Source organism: Sinohyriopsis cumingii, chromosome 7, assembly GCF_028554795.1.
Source record: "Sinohyriopsis cumingii isolate HCF-2022 chromosome 7, ASM2855479v2, whole genome shotgun sequence".
NCBI classification, from domain to species: Eukaryota; Metazoa; Mollusca; class Bivalvia; order Unionida; family Unionidae; genus Sinohyriopsis; species Sinohyriopsis cumingii.
Window position 1 is genome coordinate 125,543,336 of NC_142967.1, and position 18,026 is coordinate 125,561,361.

The 18,026-nt window shown below is 34.2% G+C and overlaps 1 protein-coding gene across 1 annotated transcript in view; it reads right to left on the reverse strand.

Moving 5' to 3' along the window:
* LOC149796075 (roundabout homolog 1-like) overlaps positions 1-16,804 on the reverse strand; it is a 73,872-nt gene extending 57,068 nt beyond the window's left edge. Inside the window, exons 1-6 of the mRNA XM_089966203.1 lie at positions 16,759-16,804; positions 15,797-16,087; positions 10,945-11,235; positions 7,716-8,027; positions 5,616-5,906; positions 4,524-4,778 (exon numbers count right to left, since the gene is read on the reverse strand). Of these exons, the coding sequence (XP_089822329.1) occupies positions 4,524-4,778; positions 5,616-5,906; positions 7,716-8,027; positions 10,945-11,235; positions 15,797-16,087; positions 16,759-16,804 (1,486 nt within the window). The remainder of the gene's footprint in view (positions 1-4,523; positions 4,779-5,615; positions 5,907-7,715; positions 8,028-10,944; positions 11,236-15,796; positions 16,088-16,758) is intronic.
* Positions 16,805-18,026: the final 1,222 nt, after the last annotated feature.

The following is an 18,026-nucleotide window of genomic DNA, read 5'->3' on the forward strand; positions in this document are numbered from 1 at the left end:
GGTCAATTGCGTATGCCACCCAATGAGTACCAGGTGTTGAATTATCATCAAGATTAATAATACCTGTTTCAAAATTGTTTGGTTGTTTTAGTAATTGGTCAGGCATAAAAACACCTCTACATTTTTTATATTTTTTTATAGCAGCATCAAGGAAATAAACATTTGACATTGGAAAGATCATTGAAGTGTTCCTGGAAGTCTCAGATCTTTTTCGTATCGATAAGGGGTTCCTGGTAATCTTAGACTTTTCCCTCTTTTTTAATCCTTTTCCTGTGGCTTTCTTTAATGCCATTGCAGCAGCAGTTCCGACAGCACCTATCGCGGCTGCTTTTGCTACAGCTGGGGCTGCAGTGGCTATTAGCGCTGGTACATCCGCAAGAAGTGGAAATATACCGCCTGTTTTAATTGAGTCTTTAATCGCACCCGCAATAAGATTAAGTTTAACGCCTGTTTTTGATTGTTTAGCGTTATTGAAATGTTTCATTGACGTTCTGATAATTATACTTTATTTTGACCATCGGTGATTTGATCTCGCTTTAGTGATATTTTCATTGCGCAGCTCTTTGCTGAATTTGATTGAAGTCCTTTAATCTGATCAGGAGTCAGAGTGACACTAACATGATGATATGACATTATAAATATCGTGAGTGATCTAATCACACATCATTAAAACGATGTTACAAATCATTTTGTAAACGATGTTACATATTTTCAACTGGGGTATCAATAACTCTCATTAGTCCACCAACACCTCCAAGCAACATTGATTTGTCGCTAAATATAACAGCAACTGCTCTGTAAGCACCATGAACAAATGGTGGACCAACTACGGCAACAGGAGGTTGTGTTGCTTGAGCTCGAAAATGAACATCAACAACAGATTGTCTAGATAAATCAAGATGTTCCAGAGAAAAATAAATAAATCGGATACAGCGTCGTGCAACATAGCTGTGATATGTGCAAACCAATATCTATATTTTGATCACGTCCCTTAAATATCATTAATCGATGATATGCACGTGCTACATGATTTTGATCAAAATTTAATAATATATCCTCAGTTGGTTCTTGATGTCCGTTTATTCTTAAGCTTGTCAAATATCATATGAAAAAGTGTTTGCGAATTTATTCGCGTAAAATCCTGAAAACAATAAATATATGTCGTGGTGCAGAAACACCCTGTTGTGATTCTATATGCCATGGAAATAAACCATTAACACAAGTTTGAATACTGTATGTGGTTACTGTTAACCATGATGACAAGGATTTACCACCAGAATCCATAACAGAAAGTAGTTTGTGTTCTTCGGCGATCGTTGGATTCATTACCGGCATCCACAACGAAAGTTTTGTTAGTATTAATTTAGCAGCATCACCAACAAGACGCCAAATTGCATCATCGTCAGTAGCTTTTCTTACTAATGCAATTGTATGTTTAGCCACAAAGATAACTTATCTAACATTTCTACAAAATCCAAAGATGTGAGATAGTGGAATTGCGCATGAAAAACTTCTACGATCACCTTTCAACATTGATCGTCGTGACGTAAATCCTAAGTTGTATTCTGGATTACCTCCATGAACCACCGGCCACACAGCAGCATCAGCAGTGTCGGTATCGTTTCTTGGTCATCTTATAATATACGGTCTATGTTCAGGGTGGTCAGTATCATCTTTGTAAAACATCATTGTCGGGCCTTGTATAATCACCTGAATATCCTGCTAGATATATTATCGTCGTGGCAAAGTCGACGTCCTTCTGAATTGATTCAATATTTCTTCCGTCGATAAATATATGTAGCCCTGTCAAATAATGCCATAATACCGTTGTTGACAAAACCAATTTTAACGTCACATGCATATTCAGTATCATCTGTTTCTATAATTTTACCTTCTACTTCAATAAATGTTTCAGCGGGTACAAAATATCTGCTTGTATCTTGTACTTGTAATTCAACTCGTCCACGTTGATTTGGTTGTCGTGCGTCATAAGAATAATATTGATAATCGCATACAGATTCATCCTTAAGAAATGGCGCATCCATGTCAAATGCGGGATCGGAGATACGCTTGAACATTTTGTTATAATTTCATGATCTAAATCATGGTCATCTAACACGAAGATCACTTCGGGAAATTCCACTTCCCGAAATTAGACTCAAAGTTATATTTTTTTCTGCTTCATCAGCCAACTCTGATAGTTTTTGATTTGCAGCTTGATTTATTATCTTACTGACATTTGCATGCATAACTATAGTATTGGCCAGTTTCACTGGTTGTGGTTTTCGTCGAATTAATCGTGCTAGTCTGTCCTTGATTGCTGAAAACGCTTTACTAGCAACATTACCAACTGCGCCAGGAATTCTCTCACAAACAAGATCAATCGATTTCATTCCTAGTCGATATACAGTTCTTATTGCTTTTGGAGCTATCCTTCCAAATAGACCCTCAACAACATCACCGATTGAATCTCCGTAAGTTGCTTTATAAGTAGGTAATCGCGAATTTATTACTCTGACCATGATTGGTCTACGTTGAGCATTATGTACGATCATTTTATTTATTATTTATTTATTTAATCACTGTGATAATCATCAACGATTTCATCAATGAGAGATCGATAAACATCGATATTCATGATACTTCCTGTAAATAATCTTCGACAAATATGAGATATTTCATTAACGATTTCCGGCGAATTATTTCCAGCACATTTCCCTCTTATGAGGATTTATAGTCTTTCTGCGTCAGAAAGAATATTGTTAGGACAAGCAATAAAGTCAATTTCTTGACTCTCATGCGGTGAATAAGATTGTTGTTGTTATATTACTTCCAGAGGTGGAGGGAGTTAATAGGTAGGCTCTTGCTGAGGGAATTGCGGTGGAAAAGATTGTTGTTGTTCTATCTGTTTCAGTGTCTCTCTATAAAGTCTTTGTACGTCTATAACAAGACTTTTATATTCCAAATCATCATCTCTGGCTTGTTTTGTTGTTTTTTTTTTTGTTTTTTTTTTTGTTTCTATATACGCGAAACATCCATTTAATAAAATTACCATCACTTACGCTTTCATAACCAGATTTTAAGATACTAGATTTATTAAATATACCTTTTAATATTTTTTTCAGGTAAAGTTTTACTTTAAGTATTTTTTAATATCTTCAACAAGACCTTCCTTAAATTTTTTAATCAATCAATATTTTCTACTCTTGTTTAAGGTTTAGGTGCAAGTTCTTTTTTCATGTCGGTGATTTCAGTACGAACTTTACCAATACCCTCAAGTATTTCTTCACCGACGGGTGGAGGTTGTGCAGCAGCTATTTCAACTGGAAGATCTCGTAAAATCTTTTTCGTTTGTTTAGTTCTTCTGGCTATCTTTTCAGTTTGTTCAGCAGTTTGTTTTAACGTCGGAAGAACAGCTTCAGTAGCTTGTACAACCTTTTCAGTAACTTTTGTAACAGGCTTAAACACTTGTTCCGTACCTTCTGAAAATTCAACTTCAGCTTTTTGACGTTGCTGTAGTTTTTGTCGCACAGAATCACGAACAGGAAGAAATTTCTTTATTGCTTCTATTCGTTCTCGAGCTAATCTAGCAGTGTAAGATTCCTTAGCTGGTGGCATTATTGATATGATAATGCTTTAATTATAACAGAAGAGAGGGTGCGACCTCAAGTTGGTTTAATTTCGTTATATATTTGCGCTTATCTTTGATAAGTTTTCAGAAGAAGAAAAAAAAACTAACCCAATTAGAGAAGCTTCAGCGTGGTTAGAATATTTTGATTTTTAAAGTTATTTACGCCATTTAATCGTTTTTTACGAAGGTTATTTCGGCATTTGGACCCTTCCAGAAAGAGGTCTGTTCGCCCTCTCAGCTGCTTGTGTACAGCCAGTTGAAATGGGCAGCATATGAGGTGATGATATTGAGTCTTAGTTGTTGAGTACCACGCCACCGTCTGGTCGTAGGTATAGGTTGTAATGGATTGATGGTACATGTCAGGAATTCAGTATAACCTTCATTAAACTTAACCTCGTCTATACCATAGATTCATATTTAGTATAGCGTGTCTTATTAGCTTATGAGAAGAGATTGAAACAAGGTTTTCCTAGGGAATGAAATTTGATATAATATTATCAGTTTGACCAAACCTGACTCCGCTGAGCTAGGGAAGTCGAAAGTTTCATGTTCAGGAAGCCACACTATTCTTAGAAAATCTTTTAAATGACTAGTTCCTAACTCTGTCAAGTTTGATTAAATTTTGCTTAACCGTTCCATAGAATGGAAACTACATGTTCCATATGATTGCGTTCGGCCAGGTTATGCATACATACGTAGATATACATTTAATTTTCCTTATATTTTGACAAATATAAGGTATGTGGCAAATGAAATTTTGAGCTTGATTGTACCGGTTTTGGTACTCTCATGCGTAAAGGATAATGTAACCCAGCAGTTTATTTTGCAATATAAGCCCAATTTAACTTAAGTCTAAGTAGAGAGAATACGTAGGTATGCGAAACAAACTCACATTGTACAATGATGTGTAGTTGCCTCTGACTTGTCAGTGTACCATACTTGGCAGAGAGAGATGTGGCCTCACATGTGTAGGTTCCCGTTTCTAGTCTACTGATGTTTTCAAATCTCATCAAGTTTCCATCTTGCCGATCCTTCCATTTTATGAGGTAAGGGATGGGGTTTCCTTTAGCTTCGCACAACACATAAACAGGATGGGTCTCACTTACAGTTAAAGGACTACTTGCATTATACCTGATTATGGGATGATCTGAAATTAAGCATGCTATTAAACTCCAGAAACGCTTATCAGGTGATTAAATCTTAACAAACTAGCTTGATGTGCTTGAAATTAAATCTAAATATATTTCCATTAACGTCTGATTTATAACTGTCCCTAAAATTCTGATTTTGCATCAGCCACAATTGGCCATTTAATCAGTTTATCATTTTAATAGTTACGTTATACATGTCGTTCGTCACACAATACGAGGAAGAAAGCGAATGGTCTTGGAATAATTTTCCAGCATAGTTAGAAAGGGTCTACATACCTGTGTTATTAGTTAACTATACTGCGCGTGAAATCAGTGTAAAGTTTCAACATGCAATACAAATATAGAATGTCCTTAAACATTTTAATGTAATTATTTGTTGATGCGTACTTGACGAGAACACATTCAATGAGTAAAGAGGTGAAACAGTCTCCATTAAAGTTATATTCAAGAAATTAGATATTCAAAATAATTGTTTGCAATATTGTAGATTGTATATGGTAATCTTCAGTCTAACCTAAAGCTATTTGTTCAGATATGTTTCTCTGCGAAGGTAAATTATCACAACATACCAAAAACAGCGTCAAATAAAGCATAAGCTAAACGTTGTTACATCTTGCAATTAGCAGCAATGGTCGCATGTAATGAAAATATTTTACAATATTATTAAAAACAAGTACGTAACAAAGTTTCAAAGGCACGCTTTGAAATATCACATGGAATATTCCAATACATATGCTCAAACGCTAATGTGCAATAGTGTTTTATATGCATTGAACTTGAGGAATCGTTACAAATGTTCCAGTCCAGAGAGGAAAGGAAATCGGTATACGTACATTCAACATTAAGAATCAGAGGGTTTGATACAGCTTGCTCTTTCGTGTAGTTGGTGAATGTGTTGACAAGCCTGCATGAAACCTCATTCATGTGGTCATCTGGAACAAGGCCTGTAATCACCAGATTTCCAGATCTGTCTCGATCACCTTTTTCACTTATCCACGTCACATCTGAGAATGGATTACCGTAGTCACTGCTGCAACATTGGAGTGTCCCTGTGGTATTCGCAAGCCATGGAAATTCACCATGAAGTCCCTCATCTATTTTGACATCTGGCTTGTTCGGTTTGTCTAAGTAAAATGTTAATTATGACAGATCAAAATATTGCTTGGAGTATGTTTAGCAGACAAGATGAACCTGATGCTGGTACAAAAGAGTGTTAAAAGGAAAGCTGGAAAGAAACATCAGTTATGTGAACGCAGCAGGTGTGAAGACGTATAACAAAATATCATTACATAGCAAAGTGTACATTGTTGGTGTTTTGTGCTTGTTTTATAAATATATAATAATTAAATTAGGAAACGATCACGATAGAATGAGTGATGCAATTTACCCAAACTTTTGTAATGAATCAGTGTAGCAAATCGAGGAACTCCTTTTTAGGTTATGAACTGATTAGTCAGTGTTATTTTTGTCTCGTATTTAACGGCATTTCAACAGTTACTGTTGATAACTAGGCAAGACAAACAATTTAAAGTGTCTTGCCTAGGAACTGGATATGGCACTATTCGCAGGTCCAGAACGACAAATGCTGAATTATTACGGCTCTGTGAACTGTAGAAAATGTATCTGAGGACTGTGATACATTTTTATTTCCTCTTCTAGGAAGTAAAATGATACAAACAGGTAAAACGAACAGGACAATGCATAAGCTATTAGGTGTACATGCTAAGAATTTTTCTGAAGAGAACCTTCCTTTTAGGGAATTTTTTATATGAGGACAGCATACTTATTAAAACATGAGGTGCACTCATCCACAATCTTCTCATCCTTAACTGTTTAAAACGAAACGTCATTATTTAATTTTCCAATAAATTTATGTTTATTTTACCAGTTTCAGATAAAAGTTTCCTTTCAGATAAAATTTTCCTTATCTCCATAGAACATTCACTCATTACCAAATGTGGTATGAGGAAAGCTCTACAAGAAGTTCGGTCAAATGGTGCTAAAATAAATTTTACTTTCTTAGATGTTTGATTCTCATATTCCACCAAACCTGACACCCAGCGAAGTGATATTGGTCACACAATATTGTTTTACAAGCTAACGTTGGTAAGAGGGTTGGCTCTAGTTTTATTTGCGTCAACTCCTACAAGAGAATAACATGATTTTCTACCTTGTCTACTTTTGACAAACCTTTCATAATGGAAAACACGCGAATTACAACACGCTTGTTACATTTAAATAAGGTCAAGTACGATTGGCTATTTCTAGTTAAACATACGGCATGTTATTGTCTGTGTTGTTAAAAACTAATATGCAGACTTTAATAACTCTGTTAGGCATATCAAGCATTTTAGCAAAAAGGAGACGTGTGTTTGCAAGTAGTCATATTATTAGATAGTGTTGGATTTGAAGATAGATTGGAAACTGTAGCCCTAATATCGACTCATTTAAGATCAGTAAAACGAACAAGATATAAGACTGTTGATCAATCGCATCCGTCAAGATTGTTCTTTTCGAAAATATTGAGATTCTGAGTCGTTCGTCAGGACAATATTATGATGTAGAGTATGCTTCCTTATTGCAAGTAAAATCTTACCTTGAATGTCTAGTTTTCTGAGTTTTAAACAAGCGTAGTGTAAATTGAAAGATAATGTTATACTACTCGCTCCTTTTAAAACCTTTGCTTTGGAATTAGGGACGTTATATATATATATATATATATATATATATATATATATATATATATATATATATATATATATATATATAATCTATTCAAGAATCAAATAATTTCTAAAATATAGGCAACAGGAAATAGCTGCATAATTGGCAGTGATACTTATATCACAAAACTCATAACGAAAGTATATTATAAATATACTACTAATCTTTGTTGCATGTGTATATATTATTTACAAAAATAAAAAGCTCACACCAAACTTCTACAGTGTGTCTGGTAGAAGACACAGCACGCTGATCGTCTATAAAGCCATCACAGTAAATTGTATTGTTCCTGGTATTCCTCATCAGGGTTAGGGAGATCTGACTGGTCAGTGTATGAAGCCCTCGGATATCTGTCGTGTCTGAGATTGTAATGTTTTCAGTCAGCTGACTAAAACCCAACCACCATCTGATGATAGGTATAGGTCGTGATGGACTGCTAGTACAAGTCAGGTTCTGGGAGTATCCTTCATAAAACGCAACTGTAGATGCTGATATCGATAAATATAATGTTGTCACAACGACTGTAATATAAGAAGGAAAATACTAAGCATATGTATCTTCAAGCATATTTACACGCGTTGAGAAGAATGCAGATTATGCTGGAATTAGCACAGACCAGTAAATGGATATTTGCTGGTAATGCATATCATTATTGTGGCAGCATTCCATAAACTATTTACACCGATGTTATATGTTATATAAAGTTGACGTATCTAGTCCATTACTCAAATGAAATGATTTGACTGACAGAACATAATGTAACACGTAAGATTGCGTAAATAATAGAAGGACCCTTTCACGGCGAACCGAAAGTAATTAAATACAATATAACGACGAGAATACGGTGAATATGGATTTTTCGTCATTGACTTTGGTTAGAATTTAGGGTCGAGGCCTACTTGACTACCCACATCTTGTAGTTTTTTGTTCTAAAAAAATATTACCAAATATCGGTTTCTGACTTGCATGGGAAAATTACTATCAGCCTGGACATTTTTATATTGAGAATTAGTTTTTTATTTAGATATTCTTAACTTCAGAATTTTTCATGGCATATTTTAATATCAATCTTACTGGAATCAAATTGTGTTCAGCTGAGATTTCATTTATTTATTTAAATTATTTATTGGAAATACAATGTGCTCTTTGACTTTAGGACTAAATTTTTTATGAAGGAATTAATGAGACTTTTCAAAGACATTTTCGATTTTATAATTATGATACATCTAGACAGTTAGCACATCAAAACTATTACATAATACTGTTACATGAGCACTTTTGACTATAGGAATTCATTCGGAATACTTCTGTAATTCATTTGGAATACTCTTTACTTTTGGATTTCGTAGGAATATTTGAGATTTTATTCATAATACCGTATGTTCGTTTTGAAATTTTCTCGGTGTATTGTAGGGAAAGAAACTATTTGATGAATTTTACAAAGCTTATTGGTTTTCGCTCTTTTTTGTTACTTAGTGCAAAACATTGATTTGTAACACATATTATTGATAATCCATGTTATACTTTTTGAGTACATAATTATTTTGAATTCTCTATTTCTGCTCAAAAACCCAAGGAAAAATATACTATCTATCTATAACTGTTGCACTGGAATATGATCACTGACCTTTTTATGAGATGCATATTCAAACTGACCAGTCTGAAATAATTTGATCACATGACCATATTAATGGAAATGAAATATATACCAATTTGGGAAGTAAATTGAGGTAAAATGTGTTGTAATTGTCTTTTGCTATGAAAGAATATGAAGTTATTCGATAGCAAAGATAATGCACATATTCTGGAGCGAGGTAATTGTTTCCATTGCTCTTCTACTTTTAGAACCAGTTAAATATAATATATTTACAATAGTTAAAAGCATTATAATGTGGAGCACGTTAGAAAAAAACTTCCAATGCGATAAAAGCTCTGTAGAATATATTCCAATCCCTCTCAAAAATATTTTTGACAATATATTTACAAAGCTTTTAAAAATAGTGATATATCAAACAAACAAAAAATGTCATCACTAGAATTTATCTCGCTCTAATATTAAAGTTCATTGAACCAGGTGAGGAAACTACAATTCCCTATTTTAACTAATAACATGTTTTCAATTTTCGCGTGATTACAATTTGTCCTTTCTTGATGTAAATAATCTTTCAAACACACGTTTTGCTTCCCAGAGTGATGTGATGTGATGTGATTTTTATTTTTAACGTAGCTATAACAATTTTTCAATCATATCGCTACGATGTCTGCAATGTGGCAGTTTATAGTCATGTCTAGCACTGGGGCACCATGCCGCTGACATGTAGCATCATGTCCCAACCAGTCACATTATCCTGACACCAGGCCGAACAGTCCTAACACTAACCTCTTAATGCTGAGTTAATGCTGAGCGCCAAGCGAGGCAGCTGTTAGTACCATTTTTTAAGTCTCTGGTATGACTCGGCCGGGGATCGAACCCACGACCTCCCGCTTCCGAGGCGGACGCTCTAACCACTCGGCCACCGGAGCGGTTACTTCCCAGAGTAGAGACTCTGACTTTAACACACATTATAAACAAATTTAAATTAATTAAACAATCACACCATTGATAGCTACTAAATTATTTTCAAAGCAACACACTTAGTTGTGTTTTTTCGCAACCAAACGAAATACAATATCTGATTCCTTAGTACTACACAAGTACGTTTTTGTTATGATTCCAAGTTCGTAATCTATGAAATAGAACGAAGCGAAAGCAACAAGATTTGTAAATGTCAACACACAATTTGTTTTTCTAGAATACAGAATAAACAAAATTAAACGGAACATACAGTATTGTGAATTAAATCCCAAATAGTTTTAAATGTTGTATCACAAGTCCAAAACAATGGAATATTCCTATTGAATTCCGATAGTCTTGAATGTTCTGATGCACCAATATTCTTAATGTACGATCATATAACTGAGAATGTCTTTGAATGAGTCCTAAATAATTCAGCATTAATGTTGTAGTCCCAAAGGTCAATGAGTAGTTTGTAATTCCAATGAATAATTTAAATAAATGATTCCTTTCAAAGTACAACTAAGTACAGCTAAACGTGATTGCGCAGACTGATAATAAAATAGGAATGAATAAATGCGTTTACGATAACCTTAAATAAAAGGCTAAGAATCAATAAAATAGTCATGAAGTTCGCTTCCAGACCATTATATGTGTATAACTAAGGCAAGACCTTGATCTCAATTATCAGTGAATAACTCATGTATAGCTTGCAAACCTGACAAATATATGGAAATTTTCGTATAGGCCAATCATCCACCTTCAGTTGCAAACAAAGTTTAAGTGATTAATACAAATTATGCATACATAACACTTTATTAATAGTCGGGTCTATTGACTTATTTTGCAATAATAGTCATCAAACATTTGCAATATAATTTTACCTCTGACATAGAGTTTTGGTTTGCTTGACTCCACTGCAACACTGTGATGAAAGTTGTAAGCTCGGCAGTAGATCACTTTATCATGGAATTCTTTAGCAGGAGTGAAGGTAAAGGTCTGATTGGTGCTAGAACTCATCATTTGTGATGCAATGTACCATTCTATAATAGGGTCAGGTCTACTGTTTCCAGGAAAACATGTCAATGTCACGATTTCACCTGCTGTGACGGTCAGGGAAGATCGTTCTGACACTCGCTGACTTTTGAATTGTAGTTGTATCTCATTTACCTGGACTATTAGAAAAGATAAATCCGTATTGACAGCGGAAGCATTCTTTATTTCTGGTATGCATTTGGCAAAGCAATGAGTTAGATTTCCTGATGCACAATGTAAAATTATCGCGTTAACAAACTATCCCATTAAGTTATATCTACTGTACAGTTAAATTGCTGATAATCATAGGGAAGATTAATGCTCCATCGAGTATCTTCCAGATGCACAAGTTTAAATGTACATTGAGTCGCTTGTATTTAATATGTCCGTGTTAAAATTAACAGCCAATATAATTGTCATTACACCATCTCCTTCAAACGTATTACATACTCTTCCTCCAAAGGTCACTTTATAGCGCAGTGTCCGTAACACATTTTGATTTTGTGTGCAGAAGTCAGAATATGAATATGGGTGACCTAGATACCAGTGGTTTAACGACGGCCACATTTTTAACTCTTAGTTTGTTGTGAAAATCTTTGGTACTGCGGTATCTGTGCTCCTGAAGTAAGTAACAGAATGAACCAAGCACATTTGGTGAAATTCAACAAGTAATTAATTTCCATAGAATAAGAGGTGAAAATTCAAAAGTAACGTACAGTATTGCGAATTAAATCCAAATTAGTCCTAAAAGTTCTATCACGAGTCCACAAGTTTCTTAATGGATCACAATCATATAACCCAGAATGTCTTCGGCTAATCCCAAAATAATGTTTGAGTCCAAAAGTCGATAAGCACTTTTTAATTCCAATGATTAATTTAAATAAATAAATCATCTCAAAGAATAACAGAAAAAAAATAACAAATTGATTTCACTAAACATATATTAAAATATGAATTAATAATTTTGATGTAAACAACATTACATGCATCTTCGCTTGACCTGTGTCGTAATATCCTTTTCTGAAATACTGTCTCACCAGGAGAGTTTATATTGAATCTGATGATAATACTTTTTCCTTAGAACGGGTAGGTACAAGACTAATTTTTATATTGTGGCTCTAGAATCTAATTCTAAGTTTTTACGTCGACTAGAAACCTATTTCCATCTTCATTTCTATGTTAAATTCCATTTTTGGAGCTTATTTTCTCTGCACTGTTAAGAAACATAAGTGATAGATAGTGTTGGAGGTGATATACTATAAGATTAAATGACGATGGTTGGGTATTTATCGGTGTGTAAATTTTACCTAATCACTAACAAAGTTAATGTTGTTAATTGAATGAGTGTTTAGGTAAAATTTACACATTGATATAAACCTAAGTATGATCATTTAATCCTTATAATTCCAATTTTGTCCCTTATTTCATCAAATCAATTTATTCCATCAACAATGCGTCCCAATTTAAGTAGCGCGTACTTTCCCTTCATTCTCCGTTTTACATCGCCCCATAATATATAACCTGTACAGAATCAAACGTACAGTCACATTTTTATTTATTCATAAACGTCATACTTTGCATATTAGGTAATGGCTACCGATGGTTTCAACACCATGACCATGACCTTACATAATAATAATAATAATAATAATAATGAGGACTTTGTATAGTGCATAATCTTTAGAAGCTTTCTAAGCGCTTTACAACATTAGACAACACCTATAAGATAAAAAACATATATAATGATATGATTATAAACATAAACACCATTAAATTAGAAAATATAAATATGATTTTGAGAATATTTACGGTAGGAAACATTATTAGGTCTTTAAGTTTGTTCTTGCAGTCGAAATAAGTGAGCTTTTAGAGCACTCATGAATGTGATCACTGTATCTGTGTGTCTAAGTTCAGTGGGCAATTCATTCCACGTTGCTGGGCCCTGGTATGCAAAAGAACGCTGTCCATATGACTTTGTTTTCATAGTGGGAATAATGAGTATACGATTGTCAGAAGAGGAACATAAGTATCTTGCTGGTGTGTACACATGGGTGACGTCGGATAGGTATGTTGGACTAGAGTCCGTCAGTAAAACGTAGCACAGAGAACAGTGTAGGGTACAGAGCAGCGGGGAGGGGTGCTCTGATCGTGGTACTCTAAGTATGATCCGAACAGCTCTGTTTTGAATTTTTGGAAGTTTTTGGAGTAGATTTTGAGATGAACCAGGCAGAATTGAGTTAAAATAGTCCAGTCTTGAAAGTACCAATGAACACACGAGAGATTTAGTGGCACGAACTGAAATATATTTGCGAATGGAGCTGATGCGTCTCAGCTAAAGATATACAGTCTTGCATATGTTCATGACATGTTGATGCAGTGTGAGAATACTGTCCAGAGTAACACCTAGGTTTCATCCTGACTGCGTGAATATAATGTTGGTGTTGGTGATATTTATTGTTTGAGGTAAAGGATGTGAATGAGAAAGTCTTTGTGTTGCAATCAGAATGGCCTCATTTTTATCATCATTCATCTGCAGCTTGAACATGTCATCCATGATTTTTCACATCAGAAATGCACCTCTCTACACCTTGGATGGTAGCATCAGCTTCAGTTGGGTGGCTAGATTTGTATATTTGGGTGTCATCAGCGTACAATTGGTGAGACACTGGATGATGATCTATGACACTTGTGAGCGGCTGAGGGTATAGAATGAAGAGAACAGGTCCAAGAACAGGCCCCTGTGGAACACCACAACATATATCAACTGGGCTGGAGTGTATTCCATTTGCATACACAATTTGTGTCCTGTTGACCAAGTAGGACTTGAACCACAGTAAGGTTCTACCATAAATGCCAAATACATGCTGGAGACGGTGAAGTAATGTATCATGGTCTTTTGTCAAATGCTGCAGACAAATCAAGGAGGGTGAGGACTGTAATCTTTCCTCTATCCAAAGCAGAGAGAATGTCATTAACTACTTTTAGAAGAGTAGTTTCAGTACTGTGGCAAGGGTGATATGCAGATTGTACATTGCTTAAAAGACTGTTGTGTGAATTAAGTAATAACAGCTGATAGGGAAAGAACAAGTTTGCTAGATTCAGTTTCCAATCAAACCTTAAGTCATAATAGATTTTATCAATGAACAACATGGAAATATGAACGAGATGAGGCTATCCCTTACTAACATAAAGGTAACAATTAAATAAATTGTATACAGGAGTAACATTTTATATCATTCTCAACAACGTTAATACTTGTGAAGACCTGTTCAGTGATCTAATCTCAAATGAAATATAACTACTGTCACAGTTATTCGTCAACTTCATACTTGACATCTTAAGCAATGGCCTCCCGTCGTGTCAGCATATTTCTTTTCATATCAAAAGATAATATACAGGAATAACATGTACATTCTTTTTTAAAATTTGAATATGTCCCATACAGGAATAAAATTTTATATCTTTTTCATCAGTATTAATACTTAACCAAAACCTTTTCATTTATATAATGTGAAATTAAATGTGCACTTGTTAAATGTAGAGTTGCTCGCAAAACCGGCCTTACGTTTTGCTTGGTTGCATATTTAAGTGATGTGATGGAGTACTGGAAGGAATTAATGACTATACATCCCAAATAATTTAGATGAGCAAAACAATTACCTTTATGTATTATTATATATAGTTATCAATGGCGTTAAGTCACATTCGCGGAGATGGCAGTTTTACCATTTTTATTCAGTCTTTGAATAATGGTGTCACAAATATTTGTTTTTATTTTTGTGTAAGTGGTAATATTCACCATACCACCAACACTCACACACGTTCTTTTTAAAAAAGCAAACAAATTTAATATATTAAAAAAGATTTACCATTGAAAACGCCAATGCCCCATTTTGTGTTTCGTTTAGTAGCCTCTGGGTATTGATTTATTTCGATAGCTTTTAAGTCCTCCTCAGACAATTGCTAAAATTATTGTTTATATACCTCATTAGCCTCGAAATGTACTGGCCCAGTTCCCACGCTATTTTTATTGTTGTGTATGGCTAAGGTTACTGAGGTCATGGGGTGCTGCGTGAGGGAAAAAATCAATCTAGTAATCGGCATTTTGCGCGACTATGTAGCAGACGAATGCCAAATTGTAATCGATGCATTTCAATCAAGAAATATTTGAAAAAGTATAAAAAGAGTATAATTTGTACTTGCTTGCTGAATAAACAATCTAAAAGACTAAACAGTCGTTTCACAATGATGTGTCTGCAATGTTTGTTTTTATTGCTAACAGTGCAAAAACCGAAAGTAGTCCCAGAATGTATCGATGTGTAAAAAATTCCAGATCAATATCACGTGACAGTTTACAGCCAGTCGTATTGCAGAGAACCCGTTTCATTTATAAAAATTGGAATTATGAAGTATTATTTCCTGTAACTTTTTTAGAATTCACAGTGCTTTTTATTTACCGCTCTTTCGTTTTCATATAATGAATCATTGATCTTCCAGATAGTTCCAGATGAAAGTTATTCGAAGAAACTGTACTTTTCGAAATTTATGAAACATGAACTTTTAGAAATTTATGAAAAAGTTTTGGAAGTTTGCCGTCGAGGTCCTATTTCTTCTACTTTTATATATGACAGATGTGAAACCCACCGAAACAAGGAAATACAGTCATCAAAATAAAAAATACATGTTTTCATAAGAAACTACCTCTAACGTAGAGTTTATATCTTTTTGATTCTACTTCTCGTTTTGGATCAACGCTGAAGGCTCGGCAATAAATCATTTTATCATGATCCTTGTCCACAGGGTTGAAAGTAAAGGTCTGACTGATCCCTGAGCTCCTCTGTTCTGTACCAATATACCATTCTATGGTCGGGTCTGGTCGCACAGTACCAGGAAAACAGGTCAATATCACTTGCTCAGCACATGTAACATTCAGAGGAAATGAATACGACAAAGGTTGACTGTCATGTTGTAATTCAAGATGTGAAACAGCAACTAATTGAAAAAAGAATATGAATCATTAAAATACACTTCTACCGTAATGTACAGATGTGTTTCGAATGCGATTTAAACATAAATAGACCATTATATTACAATTTATTACGTGAAACTCTTATAGACCTCTGTAGAGAGGAAATACCTCATATTTCTATTACCTTTTCAGCTCAAAATTGTCTTATTAAATCATCTATCTGTGAAAATGTTTAACAGATATAAATAAATAAGAAATATTTTTAGCATCCATCAACTCAGTCAAAAATTGATTTTTTAAAATGATTTAAAAACAATATAAAAACTCTTAGAAATACACTGATAGCAAATATTTAACCTTCACATATAAATCGTTTACATCACTTTTGTGTCAAAAACGGGTAAACGTAGAAGTTGGCAGAAATTTGGTAAAAATATTTGTCACTCATATAATACTGAAAACTGTCAAATCTATCCATAGCCAATAAAAAGTGGTGCAGTTTAACAAATCATGGCCATCTGTTGAGACTTGCGATTAGTTCGTTTTAGTTTCTTTTTGTTTTTCGTTACACTCAACCTTTTATATCTTTTTTCACACAAAGATGATAACGCAATGTATTAATGTATAAGATATTATCTGATATTAATATTTTGTTTCAAAACTTTGCCATGCATGCAACTCTAGGAACACTTACTTTTAGACAAGGTTTTAGTAAACATATGTTCATTGCCATATGCCATTTTTAACACAAGTAAATATTGAATATTAATCCAGAGTTGGTTGAGAATGATATATCTTTGAAGAAAACAAAACAACCCATTAAAACAAGTTTAAGTTGTGCATGCATACCTCTTTTAATGTGTACTTAAAAAATATATGATTTATGCCGTGACAATGACAATAACAACTTTTAATTGGTATTTACACCCTGCAGTCCATACAACAATCCATGTTGAGAGAGAGAGTGAGAGAAAGCTAAAGAATTACGAACTAGGGGCTTAAGCTACGCAACAAGAAAGAGGACAACCAACAAGTTTAGTATCATTTAAAATATAAATTTCATTTTTCTTCCTTGCTTCCATCCTTCCTTCCATCCTTCCTACTCTCTCTCTCTCTCTCTCTCTCTCTTCGTTCTGCATCTGAGTTTAGTAGATATACAATTTTGAATGCATGCGCGAATGTTTAATGTAAAATATCCAAAAAGTAGCTCGGACAGAAAAACATCTAAAACAATATGCTACGTCCGTGGCACAGACAGCTAAGCTGTAGAATATGGTTATATAAACTTATACCTGTGATATATAGTTATCGCAGATAAAACTATAGGGTCATCGATAAATTCGAAGCACTCTTCTAAAATATGCGTAAGCCATCTAATACTTTAGTAGGAAACTGAGCGGGACTAGTTTTATTCAATTATATGGATTCATAAAATGCGCTACATGGTTAGTAATATTACTTCACCTAAAGTCAAAGGGTACCTTGTAATTCCAATGAATAATGTACACAGATAAATCCTCTCAAATTATAACCGCACACAACTAAAACCAATTCCACAAAAACTGACGATTAAATATAGAACGAGTACCTCTAATGTAGACTCCTATTATACAAAAACCGAAGACCCAAAACGAGGACCAGGATGAGGGTCAAACGTTCATTATCAAAATGTTCTAAGTTGTACATAAGGTCAGGTCTTTTACTAACATACGAGTAACGAACATAGCAAACGTAAGGTAGAACACGGGGGGGGGGGTAGATCAAAGTCTTCAAGCAGACTTCAAGTAAGCATGCATACATACAAAAATAATGATTTTTAAATATAATCTAAAACCATAGACACAGATTAGGTATGAAAAATGACCCTTACAATCTACAGTTATGTTTTAAAAAAACTTAACACACAATATATCAAGACATCTTTTGAAACTGGATCTAAAGTTTCATTTTCTACTTATCAAT